We start from the raw sequence: 23,405 nt of genomic DNA on the forward strand, positions 1-23,405 counted from the left end.
TAAATAACATGAAATTAGTAATCAGCAACCCGTAAACATATTAGGTAACCCCACTTTACGAAATTCTATCAAGTCCCGATTTCCCCGACTTTTGGGTCATTGACCTGACCTGGAAGGTCAACCAATGCCCTAGGACCTTAATTGGGTATGTATCACCGGCTTCCTCTCGTCATGGGCAGCACGCTCGTTTCTTTTCTATTTCTCCGCAGCTCCTGCTCGATCACGGAACCTTCCCTTATGCTGTTAGGCGTTGACAAAACACCAATCCAGGGATAGTTAACATTTGACGCCCCCCCCCGACGGGCATCCCATTCAGATCCAATGGTTGTACAGATAGGCACAGGATGGCTGTAGAGCACAGAGCGCGACATGTCGGGTCGGAGACCCCAGCCGTCCGTGAGTCAGCGAGGTAATATCGCAGGTAGTTGGTGCGATGACTGGACTGGAAATGGACTTGTTTTGGAAACACAGGAGAGCGTCATCTGTCAAATCCATCTGAAGCGCCTCGGTAGAAATTAGCAGTGCAATGAATACAGCAAACCTGAATGGAATCATTTATGGCTGAAATACACACGGAATTCATTATGCCTAATCACAGATCCTGCCTCTAAACATACCACTGAACACCTTACCGAGTCCCGGCCGTATTTCTGCAGGCCCAACAGCCATCTGTAGTGAGGAGACTGAGAGCCACTCTGGTTCAGCTGCAGCCGCAGCCCGGCCTTAAGCGGCAGAAGCGCCGCAGCCCGCTAGTTATGCAGGAAAGTGTACACGCGCCCTGAGCCAGGCGCACGCTCCCATACCGGAGTGAGTGAACAAGGGCACCGCAGTTGGCGGCCCAGATTCCAGAGCAGTTAAATAAATCAACAGCCCACGAGTCACGCCCGCGAAGGCAGTTACCTCTGCAGCCCGCAACAGCACCTCACAAGGCCGTCGGCCAGCGGGATGGCTTCCGACTTACAATCCTGCCGTCGGCCAGAAAAGTGTGCAATGTTACCGGACACAGTCTACTCTAGGCCCACCAGCTAGAAGAGTGTGTACTGTTACCGGATCCAGCACAGGCCCACCAGCCAGTGTAGTATCCGGATCCAGCACACGTCAGCCGTCTGCCAGTGGAGTGTGTACTGTTACCGGAAACAGTGTAGGCCCACCAGTCAGTGGAGTGTCCGGATCCAGCACACTGCCGTAGGCCAGAATAGTGTGCAATGTTACCGGACACACTATAGGCCCACCAGCCATTGTAGTATCCGGATCCAGCACACAGCCGTCGGCCAGTGCAGTGTGTACTAGAATAGTGTGTACTGTTACCGGACACAGTAGGCGGCTGTTGACTCGACCACACCAGCGTGCCGCGTGGAGAGACAGGCGGCTGTCGACTCGACCACACCAGCGTGCCGCGTGGAGAGATAGGCGGCTGGCTGCGGGTCGTCTCGGCCGCAGATGTTCCGGCGACGGCTCCTCGCCGCAATCTGACACCAGTCGTGAAACAAGCGTCTCCGTCCTCCACTGACAATGGTTTTACATACCAGTGCCTTACGAGATGATAAGTAAATGATACCGAGGTGACCTAACGCATCTCCATCCTAACGTAACGTATAGTATGTATAGTATAGTATAGTATGTCCACAACTCAGTGCCCTGAGTGACACCGATGATACCTAGTGCATCGTTCGATACCTGAGTTGATTCATAGTAACAGTGAAAGGTGCACTATAATAGCAGCAGAGTTTCAAAGCCACGCAGGCAGAACTGCACTTCGATAAGGCACTAAACAGAGTCCAAGCATTTTAACCTTTGCAAAACGAGGCGACGTTTGTAGCCGAATGATGCGGAAAAGCTGGAAAGCTACAGTACGAGCAGTTTGTGGGAAATGGGAATTGAACACTCGAGCGCAACTTGTCACGAAGCCACGTTTAAAAACGAGGCTATGTGCAAGGAGCTCGATGTGAACACGATAGCGCCGACACTCCGAAATCGAATACGGCAGCACCGTCTGTGCGATATAACTGGCTGGGAGTGGAAATGTCTTGGTCACTACCGTGGGAAATGTCGACTTCCAGGTTCCCGCACTAATCTCGATTACCGATAAATGCTAGCTATCCATGCGATGCAAGCATCACAGACGTAAAACCTCAATAATCTGTTGAACTCCCCAAATACTTAGAGAGCTCCAACCACACATCTTTATCTATTGGCATGAATTGCCCAGAAAACTAGACATCCATGATTCAGTCAGCCTCTATCCCGTCAATCCTTCAGTGGTGCACGGTTTCAGCGCAGGTACACCAGCAGCGGAGCTGACTCGGTCTCGGTTTTAATGCTACCAGCCCCGATCTCTGTCAGATTGGGTGAGCACAGGTGAGTTCCTCCCAGCCTCCAGTTTAACAGTGGTGTATGTAAGTCTCCAGGATTGTCAGTGACAACAGATGACAACAGGCATGTCTTTCCTGGCAGACAGAGAAATTAGGAGTTTGAGCTTAGGCACATGTGAGCCCTAGGGCTGTTCACGGGCCCTGTGTGCGGTCAGACCGTACACAAGCTGTAAGCTCCGCCCACGTCATCCTTCCGTCACCGCACACAGCGACCGCTATGCTATGGTCGGTTGGGACCGGCCACAGAGGACCGTCAACCGCACGCAGCCGTGACGTCAGAACCGCCTACACATCCCCTACCCTCACGCCTGCTGCACACACCGCACTCAGCGGTTTGCAGTGCCCATGAACACCCCTCCTGATTACAAAAAAGTATTACCTGAGATCAGCAGCATATCGGTTTTCCACATCACAGCGGTCCTTCTGGAATCTTCCATATTTTTCCAGGAACTCCAATCCCTTTAGGGTGTGACTGGAAACATTGTCAAACTGGTCCTGGAAAAAGATGGCAATGGTTATAACAAATGCATACACATAGTTCACAGCTGAACACAATAGAATCAATGCCAAAGAAAATAAGTGGAACTCAACCTATACATATTTCTGGCAACAAGTAAAACATATATTGTCCATTTTATGACAAGCTTACACTTGGCATAGAAGCTAATGACAGAAAATGCAATATCCCTGTGAAAATGTGATGCATATTAGATAATTTTCTGTTAAAAATTAATAAGCAACATATCAAACAATAACTGTAGGACAATTTTCATCCATATCAACATATGCTTACCCAAAGTTCAGTTCCCCAGGCCATACTTGAACAGTTTGACTGACGTCTCAATCTCCCAAGGCTTTCTCAAAAATGCCCTTTAAGACGTAAGTGCTGAGAATAAGAGTATAACTTCAGCAGCTGGATTTCACATCAGTAACACTTAACACCTTTCATTTTTCTAGCAGGTAAAATGATTAGGATTTAGGGGCCATTGCCTGATTGCACCTACACTGGCACCTGAAAATACGATCAGGATTCACTGAGTCTTCTTCCACGAGTTTTCAGCTTATTTCAAAGTTGAAATGTGGGTAGCTTGAGAAAAGTAGCACTTGCACACAGCACAGAGCAACCGTCTCAAATTTCACTTCAAATTTTTGTAAGTCGAGTAGTGAGCCCTTCTGTGCCTTACACTGAAGCACTCAATTAATAAAAATTATACCGCTCATTCGAAATAAACAAAATGTGATATTTTTTATGAAACTTAATCGAAAGACACCTTAATTACCTATCAAATTGAAAACACAACCACAAGCGCCAGCGTACGGAACACCGTCCACGCCCTTCGAAGTCCGAACACAAACTAAAAATTATTCCCACGTCATATATTGCGCAGCTGCGACGATCTTCGGCGGAGGGGTCCTTAAACTGCTGCAAAAATAGGAAGAAAGCAATATTTTCTAAACAAACGCTTACTTTAGCGTTTGTTTTCCTTATCGTATATCACTGATAATGTTGACAACAGTTATTCACTAAATTGGAAGTTCATTTAGAAATATAAGTTGCATATTATTATTAGCCGCTTGCTGGGTAACCATTCCAGCTCTGAGGTTCTGAATCTTTTTCCATGTTGTGGACAGTAGGTGGTAGCTGCATAGTCATATTTTACCGCAATAAAACTTTAAATTGAGTCTAGAGCTTATATAGCCTTGGTCTAGAGGTGCTTTAAAAAAAATCATTTTTTATTTATTTATTTATTTATTTCACATCGTGACTGTCCTTTCCATCATACAATGGCTGTTCTTGGCAGTCGTGTCCAATAATCACGGAATTGGGAATCGTATGCACATCATTCAGGACGGACAAACAATATACGACCATACAGCGTGTAAAAATATACCTCATCATGCAGTGTTCTTCTTAAACAGGGAGAACTAGTCATCGCCATACTGTTCCCTCAGCAGCATCGCCCGGTACTCCTTCTTAAATCTGTGCAGGCCTAGCTCGCGGAGTGCTGCTGGGAGGCTGTTATACATGGTCACAGCGCTATACAGAAATCGACGGCGGCCGGCCTCCGTTCGGATCATAGGCGTGTCCAGATGATCGGCCTGTCGAGTGCCGCGGCCATGCACGCTCCCTCGACACGCTATACTAGCACGCAGAACCTCGGGCTGTCCCGTGGCGAGCATCTTCTTCAGCAGCATGACTGATTGAAATCGCCACAAGTTCTCTGTCACCGACGAAAGTGTTCGGACCAACCCGCGCTACCGCTGTGCCGCCGTGATAGCCGGCCGGCCGCCGTGCCACCGCGGCGCCGCCGCCGCTCGCTGCAGCCGTCCCGCCGCCGCACCGCCGTCACCCCGTCCAGACTCGGGATGAGTTGTGAGGCATTGTGCAGGGCGGGGCCGCGAGCAGACGCGGCCGGCGGTCGGTACGCGTGCCGCCGACGCTGCCGAGCCGCAGCAGCGCCGCGGCCGCCACCGAGACCGAGATATAAATTAAAGACACGTCGTTTTAAGGCACGTAGGCCGCCAAGCTGGCGCCTTCCGCCACCTCCCCGCTGCAGTGCAAGTTCGCACTCGTTTTGCACACGTCTTAAGCATTGCGTATAAAATAGGGGTCACGTACGACCCCGGCAGAGTCTCACTTCGACCGTCGCGCTGTGCGCACGGACTGATCTGCCCCGCTCGACGCCTCGCCCGGCTGAGCGGGGACAGAGTACAGAAGCACGCGCGCAGACCGACTCTCCTGCGCGCAGCCGCGCCCGGCGGGGCAGTGTCAGTGCTTCAGATTGTACAGCGAAAGTGAATTGTGCTCCGTGTCTGCGTGTTTCATCTACCGGTTTTCTTCACAACTGCTTCCGCTTCTTGCTTCGCGTATACTTCAATAAATCCTCTACGGGAAATCTTCACGTCTATCTACAACTGTAAATCGCCGAATATCAAAAACCCAGGAGCTCACATAGCAGGCGGGCGGGCTACGAATGTCGCACAAACTCACCGAATAAAATACAGTCCACATCCAACCAGAAAAGAACTCCGAACGACAGTTTGTCGGCGACATTTGCTGGTCCTCCGGGCCGGATCCTGAACTATGGCAAGTGGAGAAGCAAGCCCGTCTCTAGAGCGAATGGGGCAAAGTGACAAAGAAGAAACCGCTGACATGGAAGAAGTACCAGCTGAACCAGCCGCTGCAGGTCAAGGACAAGCTGCAGTGACTACAGCCCGAGAAGAACCACGAGAAGGCCAATGCTCCAACGGGGAGTGGCGGCACCTCAGACAGGTGAGAGGTCGTCATCGGGCGGCTCTCACAAGGATTTTCCGGCGCGCTGAAGCTCTCGTGACAGATAGAGCCTCACGCGTCCAGTTTGGAAATATCCGCAGAGAAATGGACAGCGCTTTCCAAGCGTTGATGGCCGTTCACGAATGTATCTCTGGATACACGCAGAGTGAGGAAGAAAAAGAAAATGAGGTTCAGTACTTAAGCGAAGTTCGTACGGAGAAAGAGAGAATCGAGGAGAAAATCGAGACTTTCATGACAAGCACCACAGACGAACTACAGCTGACCTCTACGAGACAGACTGACTTCAGCGAGGATGGAGGAGGGCAACCTGAAGACGGCTTGGGACGCTCAGTGTCACGCATGACCCGTAGCGTCGCTCGCCGAGCAAGGTCACAGGTCAGTGGCAGCTCGGCGGCCTCTCATGCATCAGCTGAAGCCAGGATATCATCCAAACTGAAGGAATTGCGCGTGCGCCAGCTGGAGCGAGAAAGGACACTAAGGAAGCAAGAGGAAGAACTGCAATTCGAGAGAGACCTTCAGAAAGCCAGAGATGAAGCTGAAGCTGCCCGACTGGAGGCGGACCTGAGGGAAGAAATGGAAGACGAGCTCAATGCAGACAGGCGAGACGATTTTGTGGATGAAAATCTGGGAGAACCAATCACCGAGAAAAGCGTTTATCAAAGGCCGAACTGCTCCAGATCACAACTTCGTTTCACCGAGCCAGTCTCCATTACGCCCAGAGAACCTCTAACCGAAATCAGAGAAGAACCTCTGCAACTAGAACCTCCGGCCGTGGCGCCCAGTCCCGGTATGTCCACAAGCCAGACGTCATGGATAGATCAGCTGCGACCGACAGCTGTACCACGTCCGGCTCCTACGACATCCGCGTTCACTAAGAGCATCCCCCGCCTCCAGCTGCCGACCTTCTCAGGAAAGCCGTCTGAGTGGCCGCGCTGGATCGGACTGTTCCGAGCGCTCGTGCACGACCAGCCATCGCTCAGCGACGCGGAAAGAATGGCTCATCTGCAAGCGTCAGTGATGGGACAAGCGCAAGAAGCCATCGCTGGCATGTTATTTGACGGCAACCTCTACCAACAAGCCCTCAAAACTCTACAAGATCGTTTCGGCCGAAGCACGGATGTGATTAAGGTACATCTCGAGAAAGTGTTCTCGGCTGAACCTCCTCAGAACAGTGTTCGATCGTTGGAGTTCTTCCATTCCGCCCTGCACTGCGCGGTCACGCTCATGCAGGCCCAAGGATATGAGGCGGACCTGTACAGCACAGAGAATCTCCGAAGAACGGTGGTCAAACTTCCAGAATATCTACGGCGTGAATGGGGTAAACATGTGCTCGAACTCTACCCAAGACATCCATCACTCATCGACCTGGACGTTTGGCTGCTGAAGCAGGTCCAAATTGCATCGCTCTGCCAAACCGCTGAAACGCCGAGTGACAGGCGGGGGAGAACCAGAGACCAGACGACCAAGCGAGCAGCGCATGCTACCGCAACTTCGTCACCAGCCTCTCCATCAACGGCACAGAAACCAGGTGGGAATGCGTCATGTCCGAAGTGCGGTGGCGAACACAGACTGCACCAGTGCCGTGAGTTCAAGAATCTGGACGTCGAAAAAAGAGTCGAACTGATATTCGACAAGAGACTCTGCCTCTGGTGTCTGCAAAGGGGACATCTCGCCAGAGAATGTCACAACACCAGGCCCTGTGGTGTAAATGGGTGCCAGAGACGCCATAATCAGCTGATACATGGCAGCACCAAACGAACCGCTCCTCCCACCGACCGCACGGGAGCCGCAGCCAGTCGGCCTGCCAATGAAAGAAGTCCAACGGCAGAAGGAGAAGAGGTACATGTAGTGGCTGCATCTACCTCCATCGGAAAGACAGGCGGAACTCTTCTACAAATCGTTCCAGTTCGAATTCATGGAAAGAAGGCAGGAACTCACCGTGACACCTATGCTCTTCTCGATTCAGGGTCAGAATCTTCCTTCTGCAGTGAAGCTGTGCTGAACCAACTGGGAATCACAGGACAAGACGAACAGCTGTGTCTTCAGACAGTGGAAGGAACTGGAAAACCTCAAGCATCAACTAGAGTGAAGCTAGAGCTGAGCTCTGTGGCCCCTAAGGAAACTCGAAGAATCATCGTGCCTGAGGCGTGGTCTGTTCCATCTCTCGACATCTCCATGCCGAACGTCTGCAAGAAGCAGCGGGAGAAGTGGCGTCACATCAAGGACTTGGACATTCCTCAGTGCTCCCATGGACAGGTGGAACTGTTGCTCGGAGCTAACGTCAGCGAAGCAGTCATCCAGCAAGAGGTCCGGGTGGGTCAACCAGGCCAACCGATAGCTGTATGTACTGCTTTTGGTTGGACCCTGACTGGCGCTGTGTCCGACCTGCACCCTGGAAAACATGGACGAACTAGAAGAGCGATGTTCATCCAGAAAGGCTCCGCTGCTGACGAGGAACTGGACAACATGCTGAAGGACTGGTGGACAACTGAATCCTTCGGAGCCAAGTATGAAAGGTCAGTGTCACAGTCGAAAGAAGACCGTCGAGCGCAAGAGCTTCTAGAGTCAACAACCACCAAGTTAACCGGCAACCGCTACGAGACTGGCCTCCTCTGGAAGACTGATGACGACACGCCGTTTCCAGACAGCAAGGTGATGGCTACAAAGAGACTACATGGCACCGAGAGGCGTCTGGTAAACGATCAAGAGAAAGCAGCAGCTTACCAGGCCACGATCGATGCATATGTAAAAAAGGGCCACGCCAGAAAGCTGTCCAGGGAGGAGGCACAGCTCCGGCTACCCAGACGCTGGTTCCTACCACACCATGCCGTGACTAATCCCAATAAGCCAGGCCGCTTCAGGATAGTCTTCGATGCGGCAGCCAGATCGTACGGAACATCGCTGAATGACAAGCTCCTGACCGGACCAGACCTGCTGAAGAACCTCACCGGCGTCCTGCTCCGTTTCCGAGAAGAAAAAGTCGGCATGGTGGCAGACATCCAAGAAATGTACCACCAGGTCCGTGTCATCGAGAAGGACCGACCGGCACTCAGCTTCCTGTGGCGCGACCTGGATCAAAGTAGAGAACCAGACATCTACGAGATGCAGGTGACCATCTTCGGCGCCAAATCGTCTCCAGCGTCTGCCAACTACGTCCTCCAAAGAACAGTCGCGGACCATGGAGAAGACTGCGGGCTGCCAAAGAAGGCCGTGGAAACTGTGAAGAACAGTTTCTACATGGACGACTTCTTACGATCAGAAGAACATGAAGATGATGCGTTGAAGACGACGAAGCAGGTGACAGAGACACTCTCCCGAGGCGGCTTCCATCTATCCAAGTGGGTAAGCAACTCGCGGCGCGTCCTGGAGAGCATTCCCCGAGAGAAGCGCGCCCAGCCGGAACTAGACCTCACAGAAGCGGAGCTGCCCACACAAGGTGCCTTGGGAGTGGTCTGGGATGCTGAAAAGGACAGTCTGAGCTTCAGATTCCGAGACTCAAGCGTCCCGATGACAAAGCGGGGAGTCCTCCAAAGGACTGCGTCGATCTTCGATCCTCTGGGGATCGCCGCGCCCTTCGTCATCAGAGCCAAAATGTTCATGCAGCAGCTCTGGACCAAGCAACTGGACTGGGACGACGAGCTGGATCGTGAGGAGCAGAAAGAATGGGAAGAATGGCTCCAAGAACTGCCAGCACTGAGAAACATCAGTGTCCCACGCTGCCTCCGTCCAACATCAAGTGACACAATAACGCGTGAGCTTCATGTCTTCTGCGACGCATCAGAGGGAGCGTTCGGAGCAGTCGCTTATCTCCGTACGACCTCACCAGACAGCACGCATCACTGCTCGTTCATCATGAGCAAGACACGAGTTGCACCGCTGAAGAGACTGTCGATCGTCAGACTGGAGCTGCAGGCAGCAGTGCTCGCAGTGCGCTTGGTGGACGCGCTCCAAAAGGAGATACCAAATCAAGTCAAGAAGGTCACCTACTGGAGCGACAGCCGGGTCGTCCTGCAGTACATCAGCAACGAGAGCAGACGATTCCATACATTCGTCTCAAACAGAGTGGCAGAAATCCACGACCTGTCAGATAAAGGTCAGTGGCGGCACTGCCCAGGACGACTCAACCCAGCCGATCTGTGCTCCAGGGGTGAGACAGTGAAGGAGCTCGCCGGCAACCCTCTCTGGCTATCCGGCCCAGACTTCCTCCGAGGCGACGAAGAAGGGTGGCCAGAGCAGCTTCACGTTCAGAAGCTGGCTGAAGAAGACGTAGAAGTGAAAGTTGGAGCCTTCGCCACAGTCACGGTGAGGGATCCAAAGACAGCACTGCCGACATCGAGCAAATTCTCGTCTTGGACAAAATACAAGCGCACGGTGGCCTGGATCCTGCGCTTCCTCCGCAACTCGAAGCTGAAAGGCGAGCAGAAGCGACAGCGAAACCTAGGCCCACTGACCGTGTCAGAGCTCCATGACGCGGAGAAGACCATCCTCCAGATGGTGCAGGCGGAGGCCTACAGGACCGAGCTGCAGCAGTTACAGGCGGGTCAGCAGCTCAACAAGAAGAGCGGCATCGCCGATCTGTCACCAATTCTGGACGCTGATGGCATCTTACGAGTCGGGGGGCGACTAGAGAATGCCCCACTGGACGAAGACGCTCGCCATCCCATTCTACTCCCAGCAGGTTCTGATGTGGCGAGAATGGTCATCTACGAAACGCACCGTCAGCTCATGCACGCCGGCGCAGAACACACCCTGAACGAAGTTCGCCAGAAATTCTGGATTCCGAGGGGTCGTTCGCAGGTAAAACGAGTCCTTATCGACTGCGCCATCTGTCGCAAGAGAAGGGCGAGACCTCAGCCTCCAAGAATGGCCGATCTTCCCGCTGACCGGTTTAACGCCTCCCATCCGTTCAGCTTCGTGGGGATCGACTATTTCGGACCGCTCACAGTCAGGCGGTTCCGAAAGACTGAAAAAAGGTACGGCCTGCTGGTGACGTGTCTGGCCACGCGAGCCATTCATCTGGAAGTGTCCAACAGCCTGGATACTGACAGCTTCCTGATGGCCTTCCGACGGTTCGTGGCACGCCGAGGTCGTCCAAAGAAGGTTTTCTCCGACAACGGAACAAACCTGAAAAGCGGTGAACGTGAACTCCGAGAGGCACTAACACAGTGGAACCAGCAAAAGATCTCTGACGAGCTGAGCCAGCAGCAGATCGAATGGTGTTTCAACCCACCAGCCGCGAGCCACATGGGCGGCATATGGGAAAGAATGATCGGCGCAGTCAAGAGAGCGCTATCGGTCGTGCTCGGCGGCGAGGTGACAACAGACGAGGTGCTGTCAACTATCTTCTGCGAAATAGAGAGCATGATCAACAGTAGACCGCTGACACACGTCACAGACGATGTGAGAGACCTGACAGCTCTCACACCGAACCATTATCTCCTGGGGAGGGGAAGCCGTTGTCTTCCCCCTGGAGTCTTCAGCAGCCAGGATCTGCACTCCAAAAAAAGATGGAGGTACGTTCAAGCACTGACGGACCATCTCTGGCGAAGATGGAAAAGGGAGTACCTCCATACCCTGATCCACAGGAGAAAATGGCAAGCTGACCAACGGAACCTAGCAGTCGGCGACGTGGTGCTGCTAGCAGAATCTGACACGCCCCGAGGTCACTGGCCGCTGGCGCGCGTGCTGCAAGTGTTCCCGGGGCCTGACGGCCGAGTCCGCGCCGTACAGCTCAAGACGGCAGCAGGTGGTACGTATACCCGGCCTGCCACGAAGGTGGCGCTTCTGGAACTTGCCCCGTCGCCCCCTCAGCCATCTCATTAGCCGACAGAACGAAACAAGAAATGATGCTGGCTGGCTGTGGACTGTCGAGCCCACGCCCCCGAACCAGTTAACCCTAGAACGCCTAGGGGGGGGGTTGTATCAACCCCCCCCCTGAGGTTTTTCGGAAATAGTGCAAAAACGGCGGCGCGCAGCGCCGCCAAATTTTGGGTACCTTATGGGGCAACCTTTGCGCATCTTTTGCCGAAAAAAAATTGATCGGGTCATGTCAGGTCACGGAGTTATGACGTCATAAGAGGTACAGCCTCCGGCCGGATTTTCACAAACTGAGTGCCAACGCCCGAGGTTTCCTGCCGGTGGTACGGACATCGGTTGATGGATCGTGATGAAACTTCCCATGCATGTTGGGGCAAGTATTGGCTATCATATGGTATAAGAAATTTGACCGGGTCAGGTCAGGTCACGGAGCTATGACGTCACAAGAGGAACAGCGTCCGGTACTATTTTTGAAAAGCGCCCGAACCACTATTTTGCTAATTCTTGTCACCTCAATGGGAATATGCAGCAATATTAGCTTCTACAGGGAGCAAATGGACCTCCCAAATCCAAAAATACAATCAGATTTCAAAAATTTAAATTTTGATTTTTCGAATTTCTGCCGCCGACTGTGACCTTGCCGACTTCTGGCGCTCCCAACGCGCCATTTTTAGAGCTAGGGAAACGAAATACATACCAAACGATAGAGAATTGATCAAGGAACACGATAGTGAAGGTTTCAAGTCGATATCTCCCACCGTTTTGCCGCAATCGCCGCCGAAAGTTGAAAAAAGTCTATTTTTCCGAAAATTTGACCTTTGACCGGTCAAAAGTAGGTCAAATGTTGACCTAGGACCAAAAAATATACCACCAATCGCGAGATCTCGTTGAAAGCAATCCGTTGGTCTTTTCCGCTAAGCTCTACGACCTTCCGTTTCGAAACGCCAGGGGGGGGGTCGTAACAACCCCCCCCCTGGTCGTTCGTGTTATGAGAAATGGCCTGGTCGTGCGAGGGTTAAAGTAAGGAAGAGTATTTTGCGTGCGCGTGCTTACCGACGCACTCACTCTTCATTCTTGTTTTGCTTTGTGAATTTGAGCTTCGTAACTCACGCATATAGCCGTCTGTGCTTCGCGTTTGTCTTCTGAACCTGAAATTCATAACTCGCGCTTGTGGCCGTTTGTGCTTTGTAGTTTATTCGATTTAGGCGTGTAAATCGTACTTGTTTGTACATCTTTGTCGGTGATCGTGTCATTTTGTGTTCTCCCTGTGGTCAAACACGGGGGTGGAGTGATGTCACCGACGAAAGTGTTCGGACCAACCCGCGCTACCGCTGTGCCGCCGTGATAGCCGGCCGGCCGCCGTGCCACCGCGGCGCCGCCGCCGCTCGCTGCAGCCGTCCCGCCGCCGCACCGCCGTCACCCCGTCCAGACTCGGGATGAGTTGTGAGGCATTGTGCAGGGCGGGGCCGCGAGCAGACGCGGCCGGCGGTCGGTACGCGTGCCGCCGACGCTGCCGAGCCGCAGCAGCGCCGCGGCCGCCACCGAGACCGAGATATAAATTAAAGACACGTCGTTTTAAGGCACGTAGGCCGCCAAGCTGGCGCCTTCCGCCACCTCCCCGCTGCAGTGCAAGTTCGCACTCGTTTTGCACACGTCTTAAGCATTGCGTATAAAATAGGGGTCACGTACGACCCCGGCAGAGTCTCACTTCGACCGTCGCGCTGTGCGCACGGACTGATCTGCCCCGCTCGACGCCTCGCCCGGCTGAGCGGGGACAGAGTACAGAAGCACGCGCGCAGACCGACTCTCCTGCGCGCAGCCGCGCCCGGCGGGGCAGTGTCAGTGCTTCAGATTGTACAGCGAAAGTGAATTGTGCTCCGTGTCTGCGTGTTTCATCTACCGGTTTTCTTCACAACTGCTTCCGCTTCTTGCTTCGCGTATACTTCAATAAATCCTCTACGGGAAATCTTCACGTCTATCTACAACTGTAAATCGCCGAATATCAAAAACCCAGGAGCTCACATAGCAGGCGGGCGGGCTACGAATGTCGCACAAACTCACCGAATAAAATACAGTCCACATCCAACCAGAAAAGAACTCCGAACGACAGTTTGTCGGCGACATTCTCAGCTGAGAGCCATCGCAGTTCTCTCATGACGTCACTTATATGATCGAACTTATATGATTTTCAGTTTTTCAATCGACCATCTTGGAAAAATGCTTACAGTGCAAGGCAGATTTCGACGTCTGCTGGCAAAGCAGTTCGTTGCATCATGCAATACGTATACGTTTGAACACTAGGTGGAAGCTGGTTATACATGCTTGATCGGAGGAGTGAGCTTAAACGTTGCCTTTGCAAATTAGCATTCATTGCAATTCGATTCGTATTCCATAACCTTTATCTCCCTGTTGTGGAGCCAGTCACTGCATACCCGGCGATAACAGTATTTGGCAGTGGTTTAGTGTCTTCTGAAACAACGTTGGTCTTCTGAAAGAAGGTAAGTTGGTTGCGTTGGGGCTCTGGTATTAACTGGATTTTTTGCCAGCTGGCGCCGTATGGTGGCGCTAGCAGAGCTTCTTACATATCAATGCTAGATATAAAAGAATAAATATTTACCAATCAATTTTTCATTTAAAGCCATTTGAAATATTTATGTCCATCCTACTACCGCGCTTATATCTAAAATCAAATACCTTTCGTGCGTCGCCAGCTGGCCAGCCAGCTGACGCAATCCAGTTTTTACCAAAGCCCTTGCGTTGGTTGAAAGATTTGGGCCCTTGGTTGAAAGCAACCTTTTGGACACCTTTTGGAAAGCAAGTTGAAGGCAAGTTGAAAGTTTTGAAAAAGGTATCTGAGGAAAAAGGCTGAGGTTAGAGGAGCTTTTGCGCTCAAGTTTTTTTTTCTGTTTTGATGGTTGTATTGTATTGTATTGTATTAGGTACCTTCATGGACAATCCACGCGGGGTGTGGCGATTACAGTCCAGAGTCTGAATCGGGCACAAACAAAAACATGCGGGGACAAGAAACACAGGCATACAGATTCAATCGCTGGACATTCGCTCTCTCTATATACAAACGGACGATTCAAGACAGCACACCACATACGGATGTCGCACCTCCTTCCCCTGACACGGGTCATCGTCGGGCGGTCGCCATCGCAGCACAGACTGCAGCCTTGGCCGCGCTGGCGAATTGGTCGGGGCGCTGTTCGATGACACCGGGAGGCAGACTGTTGAGTAGCGCCGCGGCCCGGTAGCCGAATCGTCGCTTGCCAGTCTCGAGCCGCGAGCGTGGAAGGTTACTTGTGTGCAGGCTAGTGGCTACTTCATTCTATTGGCTTGTCTTACTTGTACCTAATGTCCACCTCCTGCTCCACAGTATATCAGTATGGCTTGTAAGCTAAGCCACAAATGAAGCCATGTGATAAGGAAAGCCACAAGCCCAATGAGATCAAAATCAGAACCCTGAAGGAAGGTCATCCTAGAATTAGGTATTTACTGTTGCAGCTGAGGTGGTGATGTGAGTTTCTTTTGTATTGATCCTGCCTTTTTTCTGTGCAGGTAGTGAGGATGCTGGCAATGAGAAGAGTGCTGCCCCAGTGGGGACAGATAGCTGGAAGTCTGGTCTCCAGGCAGACTCTGCAGTGTGGTTCTGTTCCGTCTACATGCCCCAGCAGGCTGCACTCAACTGTAACTGCTCCTGGCACGAACCTGGTGTTCAGACAGGTGGGACACCTACCTACTGCCTGCATGTCTACTTACTGGTGCGCCCTAAAACACCACCACACCACACCGCCTCGGGAACCAATTCAGCTACAGCGCCGCGGAAAAGCGCATTCGATAGCCCTTTTACAGATCTTTCTGAGTAATGTTTTCAGATTTGACGTCAGGTCAACGGTTTAGCCTCCAGAGGGCAAAAACTGTAAAAAGATGCATTTTCACGAAACATTTTTCGGCAATAACTTTTGACTCAAGAAAGCCACGACATTTCTTTTGGCAGCGTCGTGTTCCTCTCGTGAAGGCGCGTCGAATGAACTATTTGTTGACCTTGAAATGTCATTTTGAAAATTTGACCATAGGTCAAGGTCATGACCTAACCGCAAAGGGTTATGATGCATATCAGTCGATCCGTATCGTCGAGCTGAACACATCTGACGTGTTTCACCGCTCTAGCACGTCTCTATCAAAAGTTATAGCCAAAAAAACTGCTGGCGACCGTTCATGACCTGAGATGATCTCAGGGGCATGCATAATGCATATACATACATATACATGCTGTTACTCATATCAATCGCTGAAAGTTTCAAAGTGATCGTTCAGTCGGTGTGGCTATATCGACTATCGAGCCTTTGAACTTTTTCTGACGTAAGGTCACTTGACGCGACCTGGTGACCTGACCTTGAACGACCCTGGTCTGAAATTTTCACAATATGTGCGGAAAGCGCCGCCGTTTTTGAGATATATGCAAAAAACCTGGGGGGGGCGGGTGTAACCCCTTCCCCCCCCCCAGCACGGCGCGTGTTAAAAAAGGTAGCGATGAAATACTCATTAAAAGGCATGGCTGATCAGATTGACTAAACCCCATGCACCAATTTGAAAGAGATAGACGCTCCTATATGGACCTGTGGTCTGACCTTTTGATGCCTGCCTCCCCATGTGCGGCAGTTGTTTGATGGTGACACGTACACCTATACCTATCTGGTGGGAGACCGGAGCACTGGAGAAGCGGCTCTGATCGATCCGGTCATCGACCAGGTCACCCGGGACCTGCAGGTGGTCAGCGACCTGGGGCTCACACTGAAATATGCAGGTCAGCTAGTAATAAACGGGTCCTTACCAATGTCAGGGGGGGGGGGGGGGCACTTGGCCATGCTCCTTCCCTTGGACGCCGAGGGCGCCCTCCAATCGCAAATGTATTGACAGGGCACATGCGGTTGGAGGGCGCTCTCTGGTACCCTCCAATCGCATACATATGCATGCTGTAGCACTCTAATCGTGGCGGTAGTTACCAATCCCGTTGCCCGTTTACGCCTGAAGCTCGCTCGCCTCAAGCCTGCTCGCTCGTTCGTGAAGTGCTTACCAACACTGAAACCCACTGAAGCTACTAATTGTGTGATTGTGTGACAGGGGCGGATCCAGAAAATCTCCAAGGGAGGGGCCATTAGAAACCAGGAGGCCCCCCCCCATAATCCCACCTGTTGGAGGCCCCATCTTCCCACTTGTTGGGCCCCCCCCCCCCAAAAAAAAAACTGCGTCTATTGAGCTTATCTAGCTGTTCAGGCAACATCTCAACATCTGTGCAGGCTTGGAGGCCCTCTGTGCAGGTTAGGAGGCCCTGTAAAAGTGGTCATCTCTGTGAGTATAAGAGACCTCCAAGTTATGAAAAGCTTTACCAATCTTCTAACAAAGAAGTCTTCTCAGCTAGTCTTCTAAGAAATAACTAAGTGGGTAGGTTAAAAAAAAACTCATCGGATTTCGGCCACTTTATTTTCAGGAGGCCCCCTTTTCAGCTTTTTAACTTTTTAACTTTTTATTTTATTTTTGAAAAAAATCGGCCAAGGGGGGGGGGCATGGCCCCCATGGCCCCCCCCCCTTGTATCCGCGCCTGTTGTGTGATGAAGTCGATGATCGGACCATTATGAGTTCGTCAATGGCCGGTAATTTTGTCAGTTATACCCAGAGTCCGAAAATATGCGACTAAAGCTGCTTGCATTACCTGACGAGTCAGAGGAGCGCAAACGCGCATAACAACAAGCGATGGTTTCTTTACATGCATAATGGGTCTAAGTGGCCAATATGACCTCAGGTCAACATTTCAGGCCCCAGGGCCGCTAAGCACCAACAAAATGGTCTATGGCCATTGGCCAGACCGATCTCTCCCCCCCCCCCCCGCAGTGGAAATTCGAGTCCCTGTTAGGGGAATAAGCTGAAGGATTGACAAAATCACATTTTTAGAGGCTACATAATTTGACATAGCATTGGTGACCTGACCTGACCTCAGGTTAACTTCCGTTTATGTTCTGAGCCCAAAACGTGGTTAGGAAATCGAGAAGGATATTTAGGAACCCTGATTAAAAGACCCGCCAGCCCAGATAGAAACACAGCTCACATGATAAGTACAATGCATTGCGGCTGAAATTTGCAGTCTTCAATGAACACGAACATATTATCGACTGCGAACGTATTATCGACTCCGCAACGCGCGTATGCCTAGAAAACTGTAAATACAACCGTCAATCAGTGAATTCGTAGAGAGCCTCGCCCAGCGCCTTCTCCAGTAATTTCTTGAATTCAGGTAAGTTAGGTGCGGTCACAAACACTGGCAAAGCATTCCACGCAGCCATGCATCTCACATTGAAGAAGCGTCTCCTTACGTCGGTGTGAGACGTCGGTGTGAAAATCTTATAGCTTATAGGTGACCTGAAGTCAAAATTTTTACACACAATGCAGTGATGTATAATAAGATGTACTTTTTTTGCGCTGTGCGCCGAGGCTTTCTTTACACACGAAAAAATTGGAACCAATCCGAACAGGGCGAAGACCTGAAACCCGACCCCTCCCCAAACTAAAAAATCCGTGGCGACGCCCCTGTTCTAAATTTCTCATGTCTTTTTTCATACTCCTTTACTGGTTACCAGCAGCAACTACGGATAGTTAGTGCCCCACTATCTCGTTTTCCATCTGTGGTGTGCGTTTGGTTTTGCCTCCAGGTGTTGTTGTGTCTATTGGCTGTGACCGTGGTATGCTGTCAATGAGAGCGTCCCAGACTGTTCAGCTCTCTCCGTCCACCTCCACCTCCCGGCAGTGAACACGCACATGCACGCCGACCACGTGACCGGCTCGGGCCTGCTGAAGCAGCACGTGCCGTCGTGCCGGAGCGTCATAGCGGCGGCGTCCGGGGCGCGCGCTGACGTCCGGCTGAGTGCCGGCGACATCGTCACCGTGGGCGGCCTGCAGCTGGAGACGCGCGCCACGCCGGGGCACACCAATGGTGAGAGACGGGGTACCCACGGACACACCAACGGTGAGAGACGGGGTACCCACTGACACACCAACGGTGAGGGACGGGGTACCCACTGACACAGACACACCAACGGTGAGGGACGGGGTACCCACAGACACACCAACGGTGAGTGTACCCACACACCAACGGTGAGAGACGGTACCCACAGACACACCAACGGTGAGAGACGGGGTACCCACAGACACACCAACGGTGAGAGACGGGGTACCCACAGACACACCAACAACGGTGAGGGACGGGGTACCCACGGACACACCAACGGTGAGGGACGGGGTACCCACGGACACACCAACGGTGAGGGACGGGGTACCCACGGACACACCAACGGTGAGAGACGGGGTACCCACAGACACACCAACGGTGAGAGACGGGGTACCCACAGACACACCAACGGTGAGAGACGGGGTACCCAGAGACACACCAACGGTGAGAGACGCGGTACCCACGGACACACCAACGGTGAGAGACGGGGTACCCACAGACACACCAACGGTGAGGGACGGGGTACCCACAGACACACGAACGGTGAGGGACGGGGTACCCACAGACACACCAACGGTGAGGGTACCCACAGACACACCAACGGTGAGGGACGGGGTACCCACAGACACACCAACGGTGAGAGACGGGGTACCCACGGACACACAAACGGTGAGACACGGGGTACCCACTGACACACCAACGGTGAGGGTACCCACGGACACACCAACGGTGAGAGACGGGGTACCCACAGACACACCAACGGTGAGAGACGGGGTACCCACAGACACACCAACGGTGAGGGACGGGGTACCCACAGACACACCAACGGTGAGAGACGGGGTACCCACAGACACACCAACGGTGAGGGACGGGGTACCCACTGACACACCAACGGTGAGGGTACCCACGGACACACCAACGGTGAGAGACGGGGTACCCACAGACACACCAACGGTGAGGGACGGGGTACCCACAGACACACCAACGGTGAGAGACGGGGTACCCACAGACACGCCAACGGTGAGAGACGGGGTACCCCTACCCATAGACACACCAACGGTGAGGGACGGGGTGCCCACAGACACACCAACGGTGAGGGACGGGGTACCCACGGACACACCAACGGTGAGGGACGGGGTACCCACAGACACACCAACGGTGAGGGTACCCACAGACACCAACGGTGAGAGACGGGGTACCCACTGACACACTTACGGTGAGACACGGGGTATCCACAGACACACCAACGGAGAGGGTGCCCACAGACACACCAACGGTGAGGGACGGGGTACCCACAGACACACCAACGGTGAGGGACGGGGTATCCACAGACACACCAACGGTGAGGGACGGGGTAACCACATACTTTTTTATTAGAAATGCGGTGCGACCGTGCGTCATAACTCGTACATGCTAACTTTTCTTACTGCATGTACAGCAAGTGGTGTGTCGCACTTGCTTTACCTCCTTTGCTTGGTACCCTTTAGGTACCGTACTCTGTGCGGCAGACTGTATGTATGTGACGTACCCGTCTGTGCGCCAGACTGCACGTGTCGTACCCCTCTGTACGGCAGGTTGTGTGTCATACTTTCTGTGTATGGCAGTCTGTACATGTCGCAACCCTCTCTACGGCAGTCTGTACGTGTCATACTCCCTCTGTACGACAGGCTGTGTGTCGTAATCCCTCTTACTATACGGCAGTCTGTACGTGTCGTACTCCCTCTGTACGACAGGCTGTGCGTCGTAATCCCTTTTTACTATACGGCAGGCTGTACGTGTCGTAATCCCTCTTACTATACGGCAGGCTGTACGCGTCGTACCCCTCTGCACGGCAGTCTGTACGTGTGGTACCGCTCCTCTGTGCGTCAGTCTGTACGTGTGGTGCCGCTCCTCTGCCCGGCAGGCTGTGTGTCGTACGTGCTGCACGCGGCCGGTCTGGTGTTCACCGGGGACGTGTGGTACCGCTCCTCTGCACGGCAGGCTGTGTGTCGTACCCCCCTGCACGGCAGTCTGTACGTGTGGTACCGCTCCTCTGCCCGGCAGGCTGTGTGTCGTACGTGCTGCACGCGGCCGGTCTGGTGTTCACCGGGGACGCGGTGCTGATCCGCGGCTGCGGCCGCACCGACTTCCAGGAGGGAGACAGCGGCACACTGTACGACTCGGTGCACCGTGAGATCTTCAGCCTGCCCGACCACTTCACCGTGCTGCCAGCCCACGACTACCGCGGTACGAGCACAGCACAGCGGGGGGGGGGCAGCCGGGGGGGAGGGGCGGGCGCACCACTACCGCGGTACGAGCGCAGCGGGGCGGGCAGCGGGGCGGGGGGGGGAGGAGCGGCCGCACCACTACCGCGGTACGAGCGCAGCGGGGCGGGCAGCGGGGCGGGGGGGGGGGGAGGAGCGGCCGCACCACTACCGCCGTACGAGCACGGCACAGCGGGGGGCAGCGGGGGGGGGGGGGGCACCACTACCGCGGTACGAACACAGCACAGCGGGCAGCCGGGGGAGAAAGGGTCACGACTACCGCGGTACACTACGAGCGCAGCGTGGCGGGCAGCGGGGACTGAGACGGGCATGGGGACTGGGGAAGGACGGTGCAGCGGGCACAGATAAGATTTGGCCTGTACTGTACAGGAGGGAAGGGGCATTGTGTGCAATGGTGAGTCGGCCCAACAGTAACGGACGACATGACTGTATGCTTCAGCTCGTAACAGTCAGTCGTCGTAACAGTCAGTCGTAACTGTCCGAGTGTAAAGATGCAGCGGCGTACTGTCGCATAAGTCGGCATTGTTTATCAGTGAAACTGCAGATATACATGGGAATGTATATATTCCCATACTACTATATATTCCCATACTATATTCCCATACTGCAGATATACACAAGGGAACATGTTGACATATGCCTCATTTACTAGAAATTCACGATTTATGATATTTTCTTCTTTAAACTTGTCGTGACGACTCGATCTCGTGTGTTGTTTATTGTTTATGGTGCCCTTTCCAGGCTTCACCAGCTCCTCGGTGGCAGAAGAGAAGACGCTGAACCCGAGGCTGACCCTCTCCCGAGAACAGTTCATCAAGTTCATGGAGGACCTGAAGCTGGACTACCCCAAGTACATCGGTGAGTACTGCTGCACCCGGACCGGTGTTAGGTGTTCGGACCAGAGTCGGGGCACGGATAGGACAGGAGTTTGCAGCACTGCTGGGCACTGCACCCGGACCAGTGTTAGGTGTTCGGACTAGAGTCGGACCACGGATAGGACAGGAGTTTGCAGCACTGATGGGTTTAGAGCTCGGACCACCGTTTGGACCGAATTCGGACCACTGATGGGACCATAGTTGGTCACTGATGGGACCAGACGGAATGGGACCACTGCAGCAGTGCACTGATGTGCACAGGTCTCGTCAGTCATGCAAGGGGACCTGTGCTCGGACGGACCTGAGGTCGGGCCACTGCACCGTTGCAGGTCCCTCCGGGCACTGGGGGCCATTGACGCGGTTATAATAAACCAGTGGGATGTGGCGAGTGCTCCATTGGCGCCGATGTAGCGTAACTGCTCCGGTAGCTTACTGTCCCTCTGTTCAACAGACGAGGCCTTGCCGGCCAACCGCGCCTGTGGCCTTCAGGAGCTGTCCTCCAACCACCGCGCGCTCTTCGAGAAGCTCAGCGCGGCGCGTGCCTAGAGGACGTGGCGACCGCTGGCCGGTGCTCGGGTCAGGCCGGCTGCATGCTGCCGCGCCGGCCGTACCCATCTCCGGTCGGGGAAAGTGCCGGACCGCGCGGCCCGCTCCGGTCGGGGGGAGGGTGCCGGACTGAGCTGCCCGCTCCGGTCGGGGGAGGGTGCCGGACTGAGCTGCCCGCTCCGGTCGGGGGAGGGTGCCGCACTGAGCTGCCCGCTCCGGTCGGGGAGGGTGTCGGACCGCGCGGCCAATCTCCGGTCGGGGGAGGGTGCCGCACTGAGCTGCCCGCTCTGGTCGGGGAGGGTGCCAGACCGCGCGGCCCATCTCCGGTCGGGGGAGGGTGCCGGACCGCGCGGCCAATCTTCGGGAGCAGCCCGGGGGTGTGTGATTCGGGCGCCCACGTTACGAAAACAGAGGCCGGTCCAGTTGTTACGCGGTAAGGTGTGCCGCTTGGTGGCGGCCTGCTACACTAACGTAACGCTCACTGTGTGCGTGCCTGCAGTCGACTGTCGTGCAGTGGCCCGGGCTACTGTGTCTGGTTTAGATGCTCGGAGTCTTAGACTTACGTAATTTCCATGATAATCATGATGCCAAGTTTGTGTTGAAGCTTGAAGGGCCGGCTTTAGATTTACATTAGATATTGGCAATATTAGGTGCTGTTTTGGGCATTGTGATGATAGATTGTTAACCGCTGTGAGATTTTATAAATACGTATTTTTGTAATGACGTTTTGTACCGCTCAATGGGTTTAACGTGGATTATATACAACTGGCTTGCGTAGGTAAGGTATGCATCGTAGGAGGGAAAAGGGCTTGGTGCATTGAATATATTTAGCGGATTGGGCGCTCCACATTTTCTGCTGATTGTCCAATATAGGGATACATGCATGGCGCCTGCTGCATGGTAAACTGCCTACCATATCCCGCCGGGCGACTCGAACAACGCTCAACGGCTAGCAGGCAGGCCCCGTAATTCGTCTCATGGTGGCTGCTGCATGCCATGTGCAGTGACAATTGGCTGGGATGAAACGCATAATGTGCTTCGATGTGCCCGGTTGGTTCGGCACTGCGATATACTAATCTGGACGTTTGCCTTTGCCTTTGCTGCTTAGTTGTGGGCCTGCCTGTTCTATAGTGGTGCATATGTGCTTGACAATGAAAATAAAGAAGTAATTAGTAAAATATTGTGACACATCTGGCGTTAGCAGCTGCCAGCTACCGTGACGGCACAGCA

The 23,405-nt window shown here is 53.4% G+C and overlaps 3 protein-coding genes across 19 annotated transcripts in view; 2 read left to right on the forward strand and 1 right to left on the reverse strand.

Annotated features, from left to right (window-relative positions):
* The window catches only part of LOC122370935 (formin-binding protein 1-like), a 45,265-nt gene extending 41,534 nt beyond the window's left edge, over positions 1–3,731 (reverse strand). For 2 of the 14 annotated variants that reach the window (XM_043346898.1, XM_043346893.1), the window contains exons 1-3: positions 3,653–3,730; positions 3,166–3,384; positions 2,752–2,867 (exon numbers count right to left, since the gene is read on the reverse strand). In XM_043346898.1, coding sequence (XP_043202833.1) covers positions 2,752–2,867; positions 3,166–3,189 — 140 coding nt within the window. In that variant the 5' untranslated portion in view covers positions 3,190–3,384; positions 3,653–3,730. Of the gene's footprint in view, positions 1–2,751; positions 2,868–3,165; positions 3,385–3,652 lie in introns of all 14 variants that reach the window. The other 12 variants (XM_043346900.1, XM_043346896.1, XM_043346888.1 and 9 more) reach the window with 11 other exon arrangements.
* Positions 3,732–8,088: 4,357 nt separating this feature from the next.
* LOC122370939 lies at positions 8,089–15,049 on the forward strand. The gene is made up of 5 exons (XM_043346913.1): positions 8,089–8,183; positions 8,529–9,313; positions 9,494–10,244; positions 10,578–10,736; positions 15,046–15,049. The coding sequence occupies exons 1-5, from the start codon at positions 8,089–8,091 to the stop codon at positions 15,047–15,049; spliced, it is 1,794 nt and encodes a 597-aa protein (XP_043202848.1).
* Positions 13,714–23,341, forward strand: LOC122370936 (persulfide dioxygenase ETHE1, mitochondrial-like). Of its 4 annotated transcripts, none has more exons than XM_043346906.1 (7): positions 13,714–13,982; positions 15,046–15,210; positions 16,150–16,294; positions 18,290–18,475; positions 20,534–20,716; positions 21,496–21,612; positions 22,081–23,341. In XM_043346906.1, exons 2-7 carry the CDS (start codon positions 15,055–15,057, stop codon positions 22,173–22,175), a joined length of 882 nt encoding a protein of 293 aa, XP_043202841.1. In that variant the 5' UTR covers positions 13,714–13,982; positions 15,046–15,054; the 3' UTR covers positions 22,176–23,341. The 4 variants fall into 4 exon arrangements, with proteins under 4 accessions (XP_043202841.1, XP_043202839.1, XP_043202842.1 ...); XM_043346904.1 differs by lacking the exon at positions 13,714–13,982 and adding an exon at positions 14,220–14,309; XM_043346907.1 differs by lacking the exon at positions 13,714–13,982 and adding an exon at positions 14,239–14,354.
* Positions 23,342–23,405: the final 64 nt, after the last annotated feature.

The sequence above is a fragment of the Amphibalanus amphitrite genome, unplaced genomic scaffold (genome assembly GCF_019059575.1).
Source record: "Amphibalanus amphitrite isolate SeventyFive unplaced genomic scaffold, NRLGWU_Aamphi_draft 001186F_arrow, whole genome shotgun sequence".
Classification (NCBI taxonomy): domain Eukaryota; kingdom Metazoa; phylum Arthropoda; class Thecostraca; order Balanomorpha; family Balanidae; genus Amphibalanus; species Amphibalanus amphitrite.